The 19971-nt window shown below is 42.7% G+C and overlaps 1 protein-coding gene across 2 annotated transcripts in view; it reads left to right on the top strand.

Moving 5' to 3' along the window:
• Positions 1–6291: 6291 nt before the first annotated feature.
• The window catches only part of LOC110491491 (vesicle-fusing ATPase), a 47721-nt gene continuing 34041 nt past the window's right edge, over positions 6292–19971 (top strand). Inside the window, exon 1 of one of the 2 annotated variants that reach the window (XM_036946369.2) lies at positions 6292–6502. In XM_036946369.2, coding sequence (XP_036802264.1) covers positions 6491–6502 — 12 coding nt within the window. In that variant the 5' untranslated portion in view covers positions 6292–6490. The remainder of the gene's footprint in view (positions 6503–19971) is intronic. The other variant, XM_036946370.2, reaches the window with a different exon arrangement.

The raw sequence follows: 19971 nt of genomic DNA, 5'->3' as shown, positions 1-19971 counted from the left end.
ACACCATTCCATTCTTGTGGGCTAAGGAGTATTGGTGTCTCTGAGGGGTCTTTGGCCTGGTTTGCTAACTACCTCTCTCAAATAGTGCAGTGTATAAAGTCAGAAAACGGCTGTCTCAGCCACTGCCTGTCACCAAGGGAGTACCCCAAGGCTCAATCCTAGGCCCCACGCTCTTCTCAATTTAAATCAACAACAAAGCTCAGGCAGTAGGAAGCTCTCTCATCCATTTATATGCAGATGATACAGTCTTATACTCAGCAGGCCCATCCCCGGATTTTGTTTGAAATGCTCTACAACAAAGCTTTCTTGGTGTCCAACAAGCTTTCTGTACCCTTAACCTTGTTCTGAACACCTCCAAAACAAAGGTAATGTGGTTTGGTAAGAAGAATGTGCCTCTCCCCACAGGTGTGATTACTACCTCTGAGCATGAGGTAGTCACCTCATACAAGTACTTGGGAGTTTGGCTAGACAGTACATTGTCCTTCTCTCAGCACATATCAAAGCTGCAGGCTAAAGTTAAATCTAGACTTGGTTTCCTCTATCGTAATCGCTCCTCTTTCACTCCAGCTGCCAAACTAACCCTGATTCAGATGACCATCCTACCCATGCTAGATTATGGAGACATAATTTATAGATTTTTTTATTTATTTTACCTTTATTTAACCAGGTAGGCAAGTTGAGAACAAGTTCTCATTTACAATTGCGACCTGGCCAAGATAAAGCAAAGCAGTTTGACAGATACAACAACACAGAGTTACACATGGAGTAAAACAAACATACAGTCAATAATAAAGTATAAACAAGTCTATATACAATGTGAGCAAATGAGGTGAGAAGGGAGGTAAAGGCAAAAAAGGCCTTGGTGGCAAGGTAAATACAATATAGCAAGTAAAACACTGGAATGGTAGTTTTGCAATGGAAGAATGTGCAAAGTAGAAATAAAAATAATGGGGTGCAAAGGAGCAAAATAAATAAATAAATTAAATACAGTTGGGTAAGAGGTAGTTGATAGGGCTAAATTATAGGTGGGCTATGTACAGGTGCAGTAATCTGTGAGCTGCTCTGACAGTTGGTGCTTAAAGCTAGTGAGGGAGATAAGTGTTTCCAGTTTCAGAGATTTTTGTAGTTCGTTCCAGTCATTGGCAGCAGAGAACTGGAAGGAGAGGCGGCCAAAGAAAGAATTGGTTTTGGGGGTGACTAGAGAGATATACCTGCTGGAGCGTGTGCTACAGGTGGGAGATGCAATGGTGACCAGCGAGCTGAGATAAGGGGGGACTTTACCTAGGAGGGTCTTGTAGATGACATGGAGCCAGTGGGTTTGGCGACGAGTATGAAGCGAGGGCCAGCCAACGAGAGCGTACAGGTCGCAATGGTGGGTAGTATATGGGGCTTTGGTGACAAAACGGATTGCACTGTGATAGACTGCATCCAATTTGTTGAGTAGAGTATTGGAGGCTATTTTGTAAATGACATCGCCAAAGTCGAGGATTGGTAGGATGGTCAGTTTTACAAGGGTATGTTTGGCAGCATGAGTGAAGGATGCTTTGTTGCGAAATAGGAAGCCAATTCTAGATTTAACTTTGGATTGGAGATGTTTGATATGGGTCTGGAAGGAGAGTTTACAGTCTAACCAGACACCTAAGTATTTGTAGTTGTCCATGTATTCTAAGTCAGAGCCGTCCAGAGTAGTGATGTTGGACAGGCGGGTAGGTACAGGTAGCGATCGGTTGAAGAGCATGCATTTAGTTTTACTTGTATTTAAGAGCAATTGGAGGCCACAGAAGGAGAGTTGTATGGCATTGAAGCTTGCCTGGAGGGTTGTTAACACAGTGTCCAAAGAAGGGCCAGTAGTATACAGAATGGTGTCGTCTGCGTAGAGGTGGATCAGAGACTCACCAGCAGCAAGAGCGACATCATTGATGTATACAGAGAAGAGAGTCGGTCCAAGAATTGAACCCTGTGGCACCCCCATAGAGACTGCCAGAGGTCCGGACAACAGACCCTCCGATTTGACACACTGAACTCTATCAGAGAAGTAGTTGGTGAACCAGGCGAGGGAATCATTTGAGAAACCAAGGCTGTTGAGTCTGCCGATGAGGATGTGGTGATTGACAGAGTCGAAAGCCTTGGCCAGATCAATGAATACGGCTGCACAGTAATGTTTCTTATCGATGGCGGTTAAGATATCGTTTAGGACCTTGAGCGTGGCTGAGGTGCACCCATGACCAGCTCTGAAACCAGATTGCATAGCAGAGAAGGTATGGTGAGATTCAAAATGGTCGGTAATCTGTTTGTTGACTTGGCTTTCGAAGACCTTAGAAAGGCATGGTAGGATAGATATAGGTCTGTAGCAGTTTGGGTCAAGAGTGTCCCCCCCTTTGAAGAGGGGGATGACCGCAGCTGCTTTCCAATCTATGGGAATCTCAGACGACACGAAAGAGAGGTTGAACAGGCTAGTAATAGGGGTGGCAACAATTTCGGCAGATAATTTTAGAAAGAAAGGGTCCAGATTGTCTAGCCCGGCTGATTTGTAGGGGTCCAGATTTTGCAGCTCTTTCAGAACATCAACTGAATGGATTTGGGAGAAGGAGAAATGGAGAAGGCTTGGGCGAGTTGCTGTTGGGGGTGCAGTGCTGTTGACAGGGGTAGGAGTAGCCAGGTGGAAAGCATGGCCAGCAGTAGAAAAATGCTTATTGAAATTTTCAATTATGGTGGATTTATCAGTGGTGACAGTGTTTCCTATCTTCAGTGCAGTGGGCAGCTGGGAGGAGGTGTTCTTATTCTCCATGGACTTTACAGTGTCCCAGAACTTTTTGGAGTTAGTGTTGCAAGAAGCAAATTTCTGCTTGAAAAAGCTAGCCTTGGCTTTTCTAACTGCCTGTGTATAATGGTTTCTAGCTTCCCTGAACAGCTGCATATCACGGGGGCTGTTCGATGCTAATGCAGAACGCCATAGGATGTTTTTGTGTTGGTTAAGGGCAGTCAGGTCTGGGGAGAACCAAGGGCTATATCTGTTCCTGGTTCTAAATTTCTTGAATGGGGCATGTTTATTTAAGATGGTTAGGAAGGCATTTTAAAAAAAATATCCAGGCATCCTCTACTGACGGGATGAGGTCAATATCCTTCCAGGATACCCCGGCCAGGTCGATTAGAAAGGCCTGCTCGCTGAAGTGTTTCAGGGAGCGTTTTACAGTGATGAGAGGAGGTTGTTTGACCGCTGACCCATTACGGATGCAGGCAATGAGGCAGTGATCGCTGAGATCTTGGTTGAAGACAGCAGAGGTGTATTTAGAGGGGAAGTTGGTTAGGATGATATCTATGAGGGTGCCCGTGTTTAAGGCTTTGGGGGGGTACCTGGTAGGTTCATTGATAATTTGTGTGAGATTGAGGGCATCAAGTTTAGATTGTAGGATGGCTGGGGTGTTAAGCATGTTCCAGTTTAGGTCGCCTAGCAGCACGAGCTCTGAAGATAGATGGGGGGCAATCAGTTCACATATGGTGTCCAGAGCACAGCTGGGGGCAGAGGGTGGTCTATAGCAGGCGGCAACGGTGAGAGACTTGTTTTTAGAGAGGTGGATTTTTAAAAGTAGAAGTTCAAATTGTTTGGGTACAGACCTGGATAGTAGGACAGAACTCTGCAGGCTATCTTTGCAGTAGATTGCAACACCGCCCCCTTTGGCAGTTCTATCTTGTCTGAAAATGTTGTAGTTTGGAATTAAAATGTCTGAGTTTTTGGTGGTCTTCCTAAGCCAGGATTCAGACACAGCTAGAACATCCGGGTTGGCAGAGTGTGCTAAAGCAGTGAATAGAACAAACTTAGGGAGGAGGCTTCTAATGTTAACATGCATGAAACCAAGGCTATTACGGTTACAGAAGTCGTCAAAAGAGAGCGCCTGGGGAATAGGAGTGGAGCTAGGCACTGCAGGGCCTGGATTCACCTCTACATCGCCAGAGGAACATAGGAGGAGTAGAATAAGGGTGCGGCTAAAAGCAATAAGAATTGGTCGTCTAGAACGTCTGGAACAGAGAGTAAAAGGAGGTTTCTGGGGGCGATAAAATAGCATCAAGGTATAATGTACAGACAAAGGTAAGGTAGGATGTGAATACAGTGGAGGTAAACCTAGGTATTGAGTGATGAAGAGAGAGATATTGTCTCTAGAAACATCATTGAAACCAGGAGATGTCATTGCATGTGTGGGTGGTGGAACTAATAGGTTGGATAAGGTATAGTGAGCAGGACTAGAGGCTCTACAGTGAAATAAGCCAATAAACACTAACCAGAACAGCAATGGACAAGACATATTGACATTAAGGAGAGGCATGCTTAGTCGAGTGATCAAAAGGGTCCAGTGAGTGGAGAGGTTGGTTGAGGGTCACGGCGATTTAGACAGCTAGCCAGGCCAACCGGTAGCAAGCTAGCATAGGATGGAGTCTGTTGTTAGCCACCTCTTGCGTTCGGTCAGTAGATTAGTGGGGTTCCGTGTGGTAGAGGGGATTAATCCAAATCACACAACAACAACAAAAATAAGAACAATAGATATAGTTATAGAGGCCCGAGAAGAAAACAAAATAATAATAAAAATAAATAAATTGTCCGATTGTCTATTCAGATAGCAGCCGGTAAGACAGCTAACGGTTAGCGGGCCGCAGATGGGCGTTCAGGTAACGTCGCGACAGAGGAGCCAGCCGGATCTCATTCAGGTAGATAACGTCGGCAGTCCAGTTGTGAAGGCCCGATGGGGCTCCGCGTAGGCAGTGAAACGGGTCCAGATAGGTGACTGCAGCCCAGGAGTGAATGATGGAACTCAGGAGTGATTGACGGAGCTGGCTAGCACCGGAACAATCGATGTTTGCTCCGGAATCGACGAAAGCCGACTGTCACACGGATAGCAGCTAGCTAGCTGTGAGATCCGGGTATGAATGTCCAGAGAGCAGTTGAAATCCAGGGACATGGAGAGAAAAATTGGTCCGGTATGTTCCGTTCCGAGCCGCGCTGCGCCGTACAAAACTGGCGATAGATTTTCGATAGATTTTCGAGCTAAAGGATAGCTGATGACCACACACCGTGGTTAGCTGGATACTAACGATTTGCCAGTAAAGAAGCTAACTAGCTTCTGATTAGCTTCTGGATTAGCTTCTGGGCTAGCTCCTGGCTAGCTTCTGGCTAGTTTCTGGCTAGCTTCTTGGAGGATTACAGATCTGAGGTAAATAATACTTTTTTATAAATATAAATTGGTGAGGCTGGTTGCAGGAGAGTGTTTAGAAGATGAGTTGATGGAAAATAAAAATAAAATGTATGTGAAAAAAGTTGTAAATATATATATATACAGGACACGACAAGACGAGGACAAAAGACGTCTGAACTGCTATGCGATCTTGGAGATATTCGGTAAGATCAGCAGGTAAGGGTGCGCTCGAGCGCCTAGATGTTCTTTATCATTCTGTCATCAGATTTGCCACCAAATCTCCTTACAGGACACATCACTGCACTCTATACTCCTCTGTAAACTGGTCATCTCTGTATACCCGTCGCAAGACCCACTGGTTGATGCTTATTTATAAAACCCTCTTAGGCCTCACTCCCCCCTATCTGAGATATCTTCTGCAGCCCTCATCCTCCATATACAACACCCGTTCTGCCAGTCACATTCTGTTAAAGGTCCCCAAAGCGCACACATCCCTCGGTCGCTTGTCTTTTCACTTCGCTGTAGCTAGCGAATGGGAACAAGCTGCAACAAACCCTCAAACTGGACAGTTTTATCTCAATATCTTAATTCAAAGACTCAAATCCTGGACACTCTTACTGACAGTTGTGGCTGCTTTGCATGATGTATTGTCTCTACCTTCTTGCCCTTTGTGCTGTTGTCTGTGCCCATTAATGATTGTACCATGTTTTGTGCTGCTACCATGCTGTGTTGTCATGTGTTGCTGCCTTGCTATGTTGTTGTCTTAGGTCTCTCTTGGCGTGATGTGTGTTTTGTCCTATATTTATATGTTATTTATTCATTTATTTGTATTTTTTAATCCCAGCCCCCGTCCCCGCAGGTCTTTTTCCTTTTGGTAGGCCATCATTGTAAATAAGAATTTGTTCTTAACTGATTTGCCTAGTTAAATAAATAAAAATAAAAATGTACTGCTATAAATAGGACATGTGACATCCCGGCAACTTTGAAACAACGCACTTTATATCAGATTTGTGCCTTTTATGTAACACGTATCTGCCCCCTCATTGGCTAGAATGGTCCCACTTGATCTTGCCTCCTCCCGACTTCCTTCCATTTTTATTTTTCATTGTTTGAGCGGTCACTTGAGTATCTGGTCAAAGATTTCGTCGCCAACGTGTACGTGATGACATCACTTCATTAGCAACGTCGATCCCGCCCACTCCATTTTTCAAGCCTGTAGTGGAATTCAACGCACCGTTGTGCTGACAGCAGTGTTGGGAACTTTTATGCTGAATTGCATTTGAAAAACGACAACAAACACCAAGATGGCCGGCCGGGTGAGTTTCCTTTAAGTAAATGGCTTTAGTTAAACATATTTACACATTGGCGAGAATGATAACAATGCTGTGTTTTAAGGATTTTTCAGCATCTGCTACTACCTCCAACTCACTAGCCTGTGTGGCAGAGCAATTTACGTAATTCAAATCTTAGCCCGGAAGACCGAGTATTTTATGACCAGTGTCCACTGCGAGCATACCTTAGTGACTGCAAGCCATGCAATATCTAGCTTGCTAGCAACACAATGCGAGTACCGGTGCGTGGGTAAAATAACTGGGGAAGCCATGCCAGAAAGATAAAGCAATATTACAACCTATGTGTTGTGATAGTCTGTTGTTTATTCTATAACCTGTTAGTTCATATGCCTTGCCACCGTGATATAGACCTAAAGTCGAGGCAATAAGACACAGTGGCAGAATAACTTCAACCACACCGTTGTTTCATCACAAAACAACATCTGTCCGGTAAAGTCCACAAAAGCACTTAGCATTTTTCGGACAACTTAAACAACTATCGATTTAACCATGGAGAGTTACCGAAAGTTGCAAAGAAAACAGGAGCTGCCTCCACTATTCCAGCACCATTTCAACTCAATATTTCAACATCATCAAATCACTTATGCTTATTCTAATACAGTGACAACTAAGATATACCAAAAACAATTTGGGCCAATCAATGTAAACGAATATGATGTAGCTGTCCATGGTACTGATTTCTGTGTGTGTGTGTACGCAAGTAGAAAAAACATGTTCACTCACCCTACCATCCTGTCTTTCATGTCGCCAAACCGGTCTATGACTGTCATACAGTACACACTTAGTTTTTGTTATCCTAGGCTAAAATGCTTGCTCGCTGGCCTAACTTCCTTTCATGGGCAACGATGCGCCAGGCCAGCTAGTTAGCATTAGTGTTAGCCTTCTACATCTAGCTATATATTGAACTTCTACCCTCTCTGGCAAGGCGCACATTGTTTGAATTTATGGTTGGATCCAAATCGCTGTTATAATCAGTACGGAGAAGTAGGTAAAACCACAAGTTCAAGTCCCTATCTCCATCCATGGTAATTTAGGAATGGGACAATTTTAGCTAGCTAGGTAGCCAATGGAGGACAACGACACAACATGATGCAACAATTCAAGTTTTTTCTGTAAATGTAGTTTTGCTTTTGATGTGCTTGGTGTGAAGCCACATCCAAACTGGCTTCCCTTGACATTTTTTTGTTGTTGTTGGTGTGCCAAGACCATTCACAGTTGAGCTCAATCAGTTTAGCTCAATGGTGATTGGCTATTATTATTTTTATTTATTTTTATCAAGGGAGGCCAAATGATAGCTGGCTTCCCTTGCATTCAATGCTATGGGCGGCAACAATGTCATACTCATTTTGACCAGACAGCATGAGATAGATGGGCTACACATACTGAGACAGAGGGGCACTGTTTCGCTTGCTCTGATGTTTTCTCTGGTGAGATACATAGAGACTTGCAAATTGCAGGAACATTTTGAAACACAGAGACAAAATACATTTATTTTGTTCTTGGTATTTTTTTGGGTGAAGCCTTGCTTCCCTTGGCATCCATGAATACATGACACTGTACAATACAATACACTCAAATAGTTTATCTCTGTCTTTTCTAACTGGTCTCAACAAGGAAACCTCATAGTAATAGTAGCTAACTAAGCCAGCGCAGTATGAAAGGATACATCTAGCTAAGCTAAATCTCACCTGCCAAGGTTTAACAGCTGGCTAACTTGTTGAGTAGCTTTTATGACCAGTCTAGCTAGGTACACTACATGGCCAAAAGTATATGGACACCTGCTCGTCGAACATCTCATTCCAAAATCTTGGGCTTTAATCTTGAGTTGGGGGATTAGGCCTGGCTCGCAGTCGGTGTTCCAATTAATTCCAAAGGTGTTCGGTGGGGTTAAGGTCAGTGCTTTGTGCAGGCCAATCAAGTTCTTCCACACCGATCTCAAAAAAAAACATTTCTGTATGGAATGGTAACAATGAAACAGTAAAGTGTCTTCCTCAAACTGTTGCCACAAAGTTAGAAGCACAGAATCGTCTAAAATGTCATTCTATGCTGTAGCGTTAAGATTTCCTTTCACTGGAACTAAGGGGCCTAGCCTGAACCATGAAAAATAGCCACATACCATTGTACTTCCTCTACCAAACTTTACAGTTGGCGCTATGTATTGGGACAGGTAGCGTTGTCTTGGCATGATCCAAACCCAGATTTGTCCATTGAACTGCCAGATGGTGAAGCGTGATTCATCACCCCAGAGAACAAATTTCCACTGCTCTAGAGTCCAATGGTGGCGAGCTTTACACCACTCCAGCTGACACTTGGCATTGCGCATGGTGATCTTAGGCTTGGGTGCTGCTACTTGGCCATGGAAACCCATTTCATGAAGCTTCCGAAAACAGTTATTGTGCTGAAATTGCTTCCAGAGGCAGTTTTGAAACTTAGTAGTGAGTGTTGCAACCGAGGACAGATGAATTTTACGCACTATGCGCTTCAGCGTTCGGCGGTCCCGTTCTGTGAGCTTATGTTTCCTACCACTATACGGAAGAGCCGTTGTTGCTCCTAGACGTTTCCACTTCACAATAACAGCACGGACAGTTGACCGGGGCAGCTCTTGCAGGGCATAAATTTGACAAACTGACCTGTTGGAGATGCCAATTCGAAAGTCACTGAGCTCTTCAGTACGGGCCATTCTACTGCCAATGTTTGTCTATGTAGATTGCATGGCTGTGCTTGATTTTATACACCTGTCAGCAACGGGTGTGGCTGAAAGCCAAATCCACTCATTTGAAGGGGTGTCCATGTACTCTAGTGTAGATACTCCCATGCCTACACACACTAGTACCAGCAGGGAAGTGACATTGAAATAGCCAACTGCTGGGAAAGAGGCACAACCGATAGTGAAGTCCAAATGTAATTGAACGTTACCTATAGCTTTCCACTTTCGCTCTAGCTCTATGAACAATGTGGACTAGCTAGCCATCTAGGTATCCACTGACTGACAGTGGCACTGTAGCACATATGAAATGGAGATTCATCTTTGACTGTAATGTGTGGAATCTGTGGATAACATAGTGTTATGATGTGACTGGGGCCCCTGCTGCAGCTGTCAGCATAACTGTCTGCGAGAATAGGATAATTGCTTGAGCATTCACCCCATCACTAATTTCCTTGTTTACCAAAAATAATATCTCATATCCTGCCCGGCTGCGTTCAGTAGGTTTTTCTGTTCTGGAAAAGAAGGAAGTGAAGTCTCCTTCCTCAAAAACAGAAACAAGAGGCCCCCATCCTTGCGCTAATTTCACCCATGTTTATCATTACCAAAAAGCACATTTTTGTTTTGATGAATTTTTACGATAGAGATTTTGGACTTTTTCTGGCCTTGGAATCTAGTGGAAACAGTTTATCATCTGCACACGGGCATTGAAAATCACTGCACCAGTTTAAGCAACGCCTTCAACAAAACACCAAATAATGGAATTTCTTGTGGAAGAATTGTGTCGCATCTCTCCAATAGACCTTCAGACAGTTGTACCATCTATGCCAAGATGCATTGAAGCTGTTCTGGCTCGTGGTGGCCCAACGCCCTATTCAGACACTTTCTTTTGGTTCTTTATTTTGGCAGTTAACTGTACTTAAATCAAGCAGAGTCTTGTTCATGTGTAGTTTTTCCTGTAGGTTTTTTCTTTTCATTTTGAGCTGATTACATTTCAAAAGAATGTGAAGAATTCCCTTAACAAAATCTGCAACTCGCAATAACTTAATTGAAACTGCTTAGTTAAAACTGTGCTCTTAGTGTTCCACACATCATTAGAAAGTCTTTCTTTGCCTTAGAGGGTGAAAAGCCCTAGATATTTGCTCCTGTCAGCCAACTGAGCTCAGTATTCCACAGTTTTCCATTAAGTGCTCAGCATATGTGGTAAGTGTACCTATTAAGGCCCCGTAAACATTAGGCCCTTTCTATTTTTTGGATTGAAATGAGTGATGCACCGATATTACATTTTTGGCTGATACCGATATTCAATATTTTCCTTGCCAATAAAACACATAACACATAACCCGGTCCGGTCGAGCCTCACTAGCCAGATGAAGCTAGCTGGCTGCTTATAACATTAGCTTTGGGCAACAGGGTTAAGTAGCTGGCTAGCTATTTATTTTCATGAACTGAAGTTCAATTTCAATAGGCGAACAACAAGTGGCAACCTTGCTAATACTTACTCACAAGGTTTCACAAGAATACTGAAAATGACTGCAGTTTCTACTGGTCATTGTTTTCAGGCTGGTTGTAATGGTGCTAGCTAGGTACCAAGCTAAAGCTAGCAACCCCATAAGTTGCAGTCGAACAAATTATGCTTTATTACCAACTGGGTACTGTAAACGCATCATTCGTGTCTGGGGTTTGCTTGTTTGCAGACTTTTTTTGTACTGCTTTGACAGTGCTACTGTATATTTTTTGACACGCAAAGAGCCAAATGGCATTCCATAGTATGTCGTGAAGCTAATATCAGTAACGCTATTACTGTGTAATTCCGGTAGGGCAACATCTGAAAAATAGCACACTTGGTAGTGTGTACCGGTGCTCGACCAGTCGGCGAAAGCCAACATCATCCACGACAGAGAATGGATGATTGTCAAGGGCAATGAATTCTATTATCTTGACTTTAATGGATTTCACCTTTGAGTTGTCTCGCTGAAATTTTCTTACTCTTTCAAATGACTGCTCGACTTGTTGACTGCTTGACCCACACAGCAGACATTGTGGGCTAGGTTAGGAATGCTGTGTTGCACGTGTAGCGCAAAATATTACGTGGCGACATTGCGTCATGTACCTACGTTATATAGGTATGCACGGTAGCTTTGACATTGGTTTTTAACATCGCCGTTAAACTAGACATCGGCCGATTCCGATGTTGGCATTTTAGCTAATATCGAGAGAATAAGATCAGGGTTGAAGGATATCGGGGATAGAAGACCTACAAGTATTCAAATTCTGTCTCCTAGAGATGAACGTACTTTGGTGCGAAAAGTGCAAATCAATCCCAGAACAACAGTAAAACGAGTCCTATATCGACATAACCTGAAAGGCCGCTCAAACTTCTGACCCACTGGAATTATGATACAGTGAATTAAACAAGCTGTCTGTAAACAATTGTTGGAAAAATTGTGTCATGCACAAAGTAGATGTCCTAACCGACTTGCCAAAACTATAGACATTTGTGGAGTGGTTGAAAAACAAGTTTTATTCACTCCAAACTAAGTGTATGTAAACTTCCAACTGACTTGTCTAGTTAAATAAAGGTCAAATAAAAATACCCTAGACCCACTCCAATTCGCATACCGCCCAAACAGATCCACAGATGACGTTATCGCACTCCACACTGCCCTTTCCCACCTGTACAGAAGGAACACTTATGTGAGAATGCTGTTAATTGACTACAGCTCAGCGTTCAACACCATAGGGCCCTCAAAGCTCATCACTAAGCTAAGGACCCTGGGACTAAACCCCTCCCTCTGTAACTGGATCCTGGATTTCCTGATGGGCCGCTCCCAGGTGGTAAGGGTAGGCAACAACACGTCTGCCACACTGATTCTCAACACTGGGGCCCCTCAGGGGTGTATACTAAGTCCCCTCCTGTACTCCCTGTTCACCCACGACTGTGTGGCCAAACACACCATCATTAAGTTTCCTGACGACACAACAGTGGTGGGACTGATCACCGACAACGAGAACAGGTCAGAGAACTTGCAGTGTGGTGCCAGGACAACAATATCTCCCTCAATGTTAGCAAGACAAAGGAGCTGATTGTGAACTACAGGAAAAGATGGGCCGAACAGGCCCCCATTAACGTTGACGGGGCTTGTAGTACTTTAAAGTATTTTTACTTAAGTACTTTATGACTTTGGGTAGAAAACCAATAGCAATAGTCATCCTCACAATTCAAGCCAGTCCTCCATGAAAGCAATTTAGTTTGTCTTTCTCTTAGGCTTAATCTGTGAACAGGAAACCGACCCTGTGTGTTTGGTGAACAAACAAACTACTGGTCTATAGCAGATCTACTGGTTTCAATGTTATGGTCTCTAAGAGTTTTCAATGGTAAAAGTCCCAAACACACACTATATGGTGTTTTCAAATGGTATTGGGTTGGATTTAATAGTAAATGTCACTAATCACACTACACATAGATGTTTTCTAATAATTGTACTGAAAAACAAATGACTGCCATGCAGTGGTTTATAATTGTATTATTTTCTTAGTGTTGTCACAACATTTTAGTCACTAGCCCATTTCTCCAAAGTTTTGGGCTTGTATGAAAAGTATTGATATGAGAATTGCACCATAGGGGTAGCCCCCTGAGAGCTGCCTCTTGTTGGACTATTCAAGGAGAGTTGGGTTGAAGAATTAGGTTGCTAAGAGAAGGACAAACTTCTTTGCTTTCATGGAAGACTGGATAGAATTGTGATGACGACCACACCATGTATTTTCATCATGATCGAAAGCTATTGGTTTTCTGACCAAAGTTGCAAAGAAATTGTTGTGATACATTTGATAAACACAAGAGACCAGCAAAATGGATAAAATGGTGTGGCAGTAGCAGGAACAGCGGCATCTAGTGGGCAACACTTGGTACTTTCACTTAATTTATTGGGAAAATGCAAGCAATTTCAATGGCTAATTTCTTTGAACAGGGAATAAAAATTCCTGAAATTCACTGAGAATACATTATATTGTATGCATAAACAATATTCCAAGTCCAGGCTTTATACAACTTGTCAAACAAATTAAATTATACCGTGTCCTGGGGTGGGCTTGGTTTGGGTGGTCCATGAGTGGCTTTTTACCATCTAATTTGAATTCCTCACATCTTAATCATTGTTAAGAAGAGTTTTCTTTTTGCAAATTGGCCTGAAGTGTCCCTTAGACCTGATAGATAATTCACCACAATTTCCACCTCCGTTTCTACTGTTTCACACGTTTCCCTGCTGTGAACAATCCGGATCATTAGGACAGCAAAGCAGCCCTCTTTGTCGTGTGTGTTATTATATTACAACTAATGGACCCCCTTTTCAACAGTAAGCAGGGAATCACTATTTATAACGAGGCTTCCCCTTTTAGGCTCTTTAATTACTGTTTGGAAAAGTATAAGTGGTGTGTTATTTGGGAGGAAGGGAAGTCTTTTATTGTGGGCTATCAGATTCTCATGCTCTCAATTTGATTTAGGCCTATCCTATCCTGTAGTTTGAGCTCAAGAAAACAGTTGTGAAATGTGCACAGCGTATTGCTTGTACCTGTTACCTGCCACAGGACCAAAACCGAAGAGAAGTTGAGCCTCGGGCTTCAACTCTCTTAGATGTTGTGGAAATTGACCCACTATGCTGTTTACTTTCTGCATCTACGTCATATCGCTGAGTCTACCTTCAATATTTAATATTTTATGATTTTCATCTGTTAAGCTGTTTACCAATATTTTCAAGAACAGTCTACAAATCCCTCCAATTCGATCAATCCAGTCTGTACAGCCACATTGTGAAATGCTTCCCTCCCTCTCCTGGGGATAAGTATGAATGGATAGCCTATAGCAGGAATAGCTTTTCCGTCCTATCAAATTAGCTTGGAGTGGAGTGACAAGCCCATTGACAGCCTGTGCTAATAGACTAAATTGACCCACTAAAACTACACTGCTCAAAAAAATAAAGGGAACACTAAAATAACACATCCTAGATCTGAATGAATTAAATATTCTTATTAAATACTTTTTTCTTTACATAGTTGAATGTGCTGACAACAAAATCACACAAAAATGATCAATGGAAATCAAATGTATCAACCCATGGAGGTCTGGATTTGGAGTCACACTCAAAATGAAAGTGGAAAACCACACTACAGGCTGATCCAACTTTGATGTAATGTCCTTAAAACAAGTCAAAATGAGGCTCAGTCTTGCATTATTGTCTTGCATTAGGAGGAACCCAGGGCCAACCGCACCAGCATATGGTCTCACAAGGGGTCTGAGGATCTCATCTCGGTACCTAATGGCAGTCTGGCTACCTCTGGCGAGCACATGGAGGGCTGTGCGGCCCCCCAAAGAAATGCCACCCCACACCATGACTGACCCACCGCCAAACCGGTCATGCTGGAGGATGTTGCAGGCAGCAGAACGTTCTCCACGGCGTCTCCAGACTCTGTCACGTCTGTCACATGTGCTCAGTGTGAACCTGCTTTCATCTGTGAAGAGCACAGGGCGCCAGTGGCGAATTTGCCAACTTGGTGTTCTCTGGCAAATGGCAAACGTTGGGCTGTAAGCACAACCCCCATCTGAGGGAAACCACCCTCATGGGTCTGTTTCTGACCGTTTGAGCAGACACATGCACATTTGTGGCCTGCTGGAGGTCATTTTGCAGGGCTCTGGCAGTGCTCCTCCTGCTCCTCCTTGCACAAAGGCGGAGGTAGCAGTCCTGCTGCTGGGTTGTTGCCCTTCTACGGCCTCCTCCACGTCTCCTGATGTACTGGCCTGTCTCCTGGTAGTGCCTCCATGCTCTGGACACTACGCTGACAGACACAGCAAACCTTCTTGCCAAAGCTCGCATTGATGTGCCATCCTGGATGAGCTGCCACTTGTATGGATTGTAGACTCCGTCTCATGCTACCACTAGAGTGAAGGCACCGCCAGCATTCAAAAGTGACCAAAACATCAACCAGGAAGCATAGGAACTGAGAAGTGGTCTGTGGTCACCACCTGCAGAACCACTCCTTTATTGGGGGTGTCTTGCTAATTGCCTATAATTTCCACCTGTTGTCTATTCCATTTGCACAACAGCATGTGAAATGTATTGTCAATCAGTGTTGCTTCCTAAGTGGACAGTTTGATTTCACAGAAGTGTGATTGACTTGGAGTTACATTGTGTTGTTTAAGTGTTCCCTTGCCGTCTGGCAAAGGTGCATCGGTTGACAATCTACACAGGAATGCAAGGCAGTGAACCTGTTTCCCACATGTAGACGTGTGTGTAATATGTTTGCGTAGTAGATTACATTACAATGTTGAGGATATTCTGAATTAGAGCAGCTTGTTAGCAGTACGATCCATTCAAATAGCTGTGCTCATTAAAAAGCCATGGCCATGTGATAACATTTGTGTCTTTCTATAAACTAAGGTATCAGTAAGGATTTTCTACACTGGACAGCTTGTTACAGCTGTTAAGTCGTTTATTATAATCTGCCTATGTTTTTTATGTCGTTACATTACGATATAAGGGGGGAATCATATCTAGATTCAATAAAATTCACGAGTCGGGTTAAAAAAAATGAATGTTTAACCCTTTATCATGGTTGGTGTCTTGACGGACTTGTCTAAATTGGTGTGACATAAAACATTACTTTGCTGTCCTTGCATTTATGTCAGTGTAAGTTGTCATATCATATATTAAGCATTAATCGGTTAAATTAGACATTGAACTTGAACCCTGTAACAATCGTGGATCTAGCGGTCAGACATTTTTTTTGTATAGAGATCTCAGAAATGCAGTGTAACATTTCCTGTCTCCTTATGTTACAGGGTGAAAACACTTTATGGGAACACAAAATTCAAATAATGTATGCACTGCAAAATCGGTACAAAACATACAAATGACAGCATGCAGACGACAACACAAACATCAACGATCTGCCAAGACCCACCTGCTCACACCCCCCCATCTCCAGCGTCTGTATCACTGTCCGACACAGATTCAAACGGCGCCATTTTGTTTCTGTCTATCATCCACACACGTTCAACATTTGGATAATAAAACATTTGACCTTTCCATTGTGTTAACGATGGAGGATTGGTTGATTTCCAGTTAAGTATTTGTTTTTTTTTTCAAGAGGATTGACGAGAAACGCCCATCCGGTATCTCACTGCACCCTCATGTGCCATGTCTAGAAATATGCAGACGGGCGGATTAAAAGTACATTTTTAATTAAAAGACAGCCAACTTTCTAACTCTGCCCGTAACTTTTGGGCTTTGTAGCGTTCCCAGAAGGCATTGTTGGTTTTACACTTAAGACTCTTGTATAATACATTCGATATATTAGTTTATACTGAATTGAGCATATATTTTCATTAACCGTAATTTCATTAGTTATGCTCCTTCATTCCCTCCATTTTTATACCAATATCAGTTATTTTAAAGTCTTGGTTCCAATAGTTTTCTTCCCCCCCTAAGAGATTGTCAGATTATGCAAGGTTTTCTATATATTACCTATCTTATGAATATCCTCAAATTGAATGCTTCTTACTGAAGGAGTCACCGTACCTTGATACTTAAAATCTAAATCGATACTGTAATTAACATGGTTCTAAATTAATTATGCACAATACTTGTTGGATGTGTATTTGGTGTCCAGCTGATTAGTTGAGCCATGACACGTCATCTGATCCAGGAAGGAATTTTCCAAATGACAGTCAAGTGACGAACAGCTGTTGTGATAGTGCACGCGATTCAACAACAGCCCAGGTCCTGGGGGAAAAAAGGTGTTTGAGTGGAATGTCCAGAGTATTTTGCTGTCTCATTCATTACACCGGTAAAGACCGTTGTGCCTCGATATCCCTAGTGAATTGATGTTGATCATCTGTTGTCCGCTTGATTTACAGCAGGGTCTCATCAGTTTAACAGAGAAAGCATACAGGTAATGAGTTCATACTTTCGTATGTTTTTGTGCCTTGGAAGTCGACTGTGCACAATTGTGCCGATTTTTAGCATGTTTGTCTTAAGTGGAGTGAAGTCGACCACCATTTTTTGTTGCATGCCAGCAAAGCCACTACACAGCTTTGTGTTATTTTATTTGGCCTATGTAGTCTAAAAAGGAAGGAAAATACAATCACGGGGATCCACTTTTATAGAAAATATACTGACAAAGATGGAGCATTGCGCAAACAAAACAACCCTCGAAATATCAACTGGAATCACATGGGTTTATTACTGAACTTTTTGTTGAAAACAAATATTTGAACAGGAAGCATGGTTACAGACCCAATAACATTATATAATATCCCCTCCTCGTGAAGGAAAACACACGAGCTAATTATAATACACAAAGTAAGCAAAACAATGAAATCATTCCAACATTGCCTAAAATAATGAATAAGATACTTTTGTATATATAGTGTATGTGGACACACTTTCAAATCAAACGTATTTATATAGCCCTTCTTACATCAGCTGATATCTCAAAGTGCTGTACAGAAACCCAGCCTAAAACCACAAACAGCAAGCAACACAGGTGTAGAAGCGCGGTGGCTAGGAAAAACTCCCTAGAAAGGCCAAAACCTAGGAAGAAACCTAGAGAGGAACCAGGCTATGAGGGGTGGCCAGTCCTCTTCTGGCTGTGCCAGGTGGAGATTATAACAGAACATAACCAAGATATTCATAAATGACCAGCATGGTCAAATAATAATAATCACAGTAGTTGTCGAGGGTGCAGCAAGTCAGCACCTCAGGAGTAAATGTCAGTTGGCTTTTCATAGCCGATCATTCAGAGTATCTCTACCGCTCCTGCTGTCTCTAGAGAGTTGAAAACAGCAGGCCTGGGACAGGTAGCACGTCCGGTGAACAGGTCAGTGTTCCATAGCCGCAGGCAGAACAGTTGAAAATGAGTGGATTAGGTCATTTCAGCCACACCCATTGCTCACAGGTGTATAACATTGAACACAGGCATGCAATCTCCATAGACAAATATTGGCAGTAGAATGGCTTTACTGAAGAGCTCATTGACATTCAATGTGGCACTGTCATAGGATGCCACCTTTCCAACAAGTCAATTCGGCAAATTTCTCTCCTGCTAGAGCTGCCCCGGTCTACTGTAAGTACTGTTATTGTGAAGTGGAAACATCTAGGAGCAACGAAAGCTCAGCCGCATAGTGCCAACTTCATAGTGCCAACTGTAAATTTTGGTGGAGGAGGAATAATGGTCTGGGGCAGTTTGCCATGGTTCGGTCTAGGTACCTTAGTTCCAGTGAATGGATATCTTAACGCTATAGCATACAATGACATTCTAGACGATACTGTGCTTCCAACTTTGTGGCAACAGTTTGGGGAAGCCCGTTTCCTGTTTCAGCATGACAATGCACCTGTGCACAGAGCGAGGTCTATACAGAAATGGTTTGTCGAGATCGGTGTGGAAGAACTTGACTGGCCTACACAGAGCCCTAACCTCAACCCCATTGAACACCTTTGGGATGAATTGGAACGCCAACTGCGAGCCAGGCATAGTTGCCAAACATCAGTGCCCAACGTCACTAATGCTCTTGTTGCTAAATGGAAGCAAGTCCCTGTGCAGCAATGTTCCAAAATCTAGTAGAAAGCCTTCCCAGAAGAGTGGAGGCTGTTATAGCAGCAAAGGGGAGACCAAGTCCATATTAATGCCCATGATTTTGGAATGAGGTGTTCGACAAGCAGGTGTCCATACTTTTTAGTCATGTAGTGTACTAATGAGATAAACCTACAATATAAGCAATGAAACAATTGAGATGTACAAACTATGACATAATGAGCGAGTAGCCGATTCAGCACTTTTGAAATGTACAGAGACAGAATTCAGAACATGGGCCTTTGTTACAGTATTCTCCCAGTACACCAAGTCAGAACCGTAGGATAAATAACATGGGCATATAAACAGACAATGAAAGCTCTTACAATATTCAATGATAATATTTCTCTAAAACAGGCTAGAGGCTACATGTGCACCACCAAGTCAGAACAGTAGGCTAAGTTATGAGGGGGAGAGAGACCAAATTCTTAAGGTGAGACACATGGGCTACTAACAGCTTACTACACAACATACATTTAGTATTCTTTTTTTTTTAGCTACAGTATACATATCTCCCTGTCATATTACATCATTTATGCAGCAGTATACAAGTCATGGTCTCACTTGAACGTGGCGAGGCGGTCCTTCTTATGGGCGAACTTTCATCAAACTTTGTCATTAAAGTCTGTCAGTCTCTGGATTTATGGTGCTTTCAAGACGTCAATGATCTTCAGGTTGGAGCTCTAGAAAGAGGCCAGAGTTCCTGACTTGGAATTGCGAGCTGGATGACCTTTCAAAACATATTTTTCCAGTCCAAACTATTTTTTTCCCGAATCCTCTTAGTGTGTTGTGTGAATGTTTATCCTTTTAAGCTTGTAAAAGAGACCCTGACAGAAGTTTCAAATCCTTAAACCCAGACTTGGACCACACACCCTCTCCACCAAATAGCAGGTAGGGGAAACAAAATAGTGATTGCTTTGTGACACTTGCAGTTAGCCATTGACTCCTTCCAAACCACTCATTGTTGAATATGCGATTGCCGACTTGTTGTGTAATGTTTATGTCCAATGGCTGATGAGCACCGATATGCTTTATCTATCATTTCTTGTCATATGACAATGATTGAAAATGATTTGCCTGTAGATTTTTTTTTACTTGATTC

This window comes from Oncorhynchus mykiss, chromosome 16 (assembly GCF_057628025.1).
Source record: "Oncorhynchus mykiss isolate SJ-2025 chromosome 16, ASM5762802v1, whole genome shotgun sequence".
NCBI lineage: Eukaryota > Metazoa > Chordata > Actinopteri > Salmoniformes > Salmonidae > Oncorhynchus > Oncorhynchus mykiss.
The sequence above is the reverse complement of the archived record's forward strand: the minus strand, read 5'-3'. Positions and strand labels throughout refer to the sequence as shown.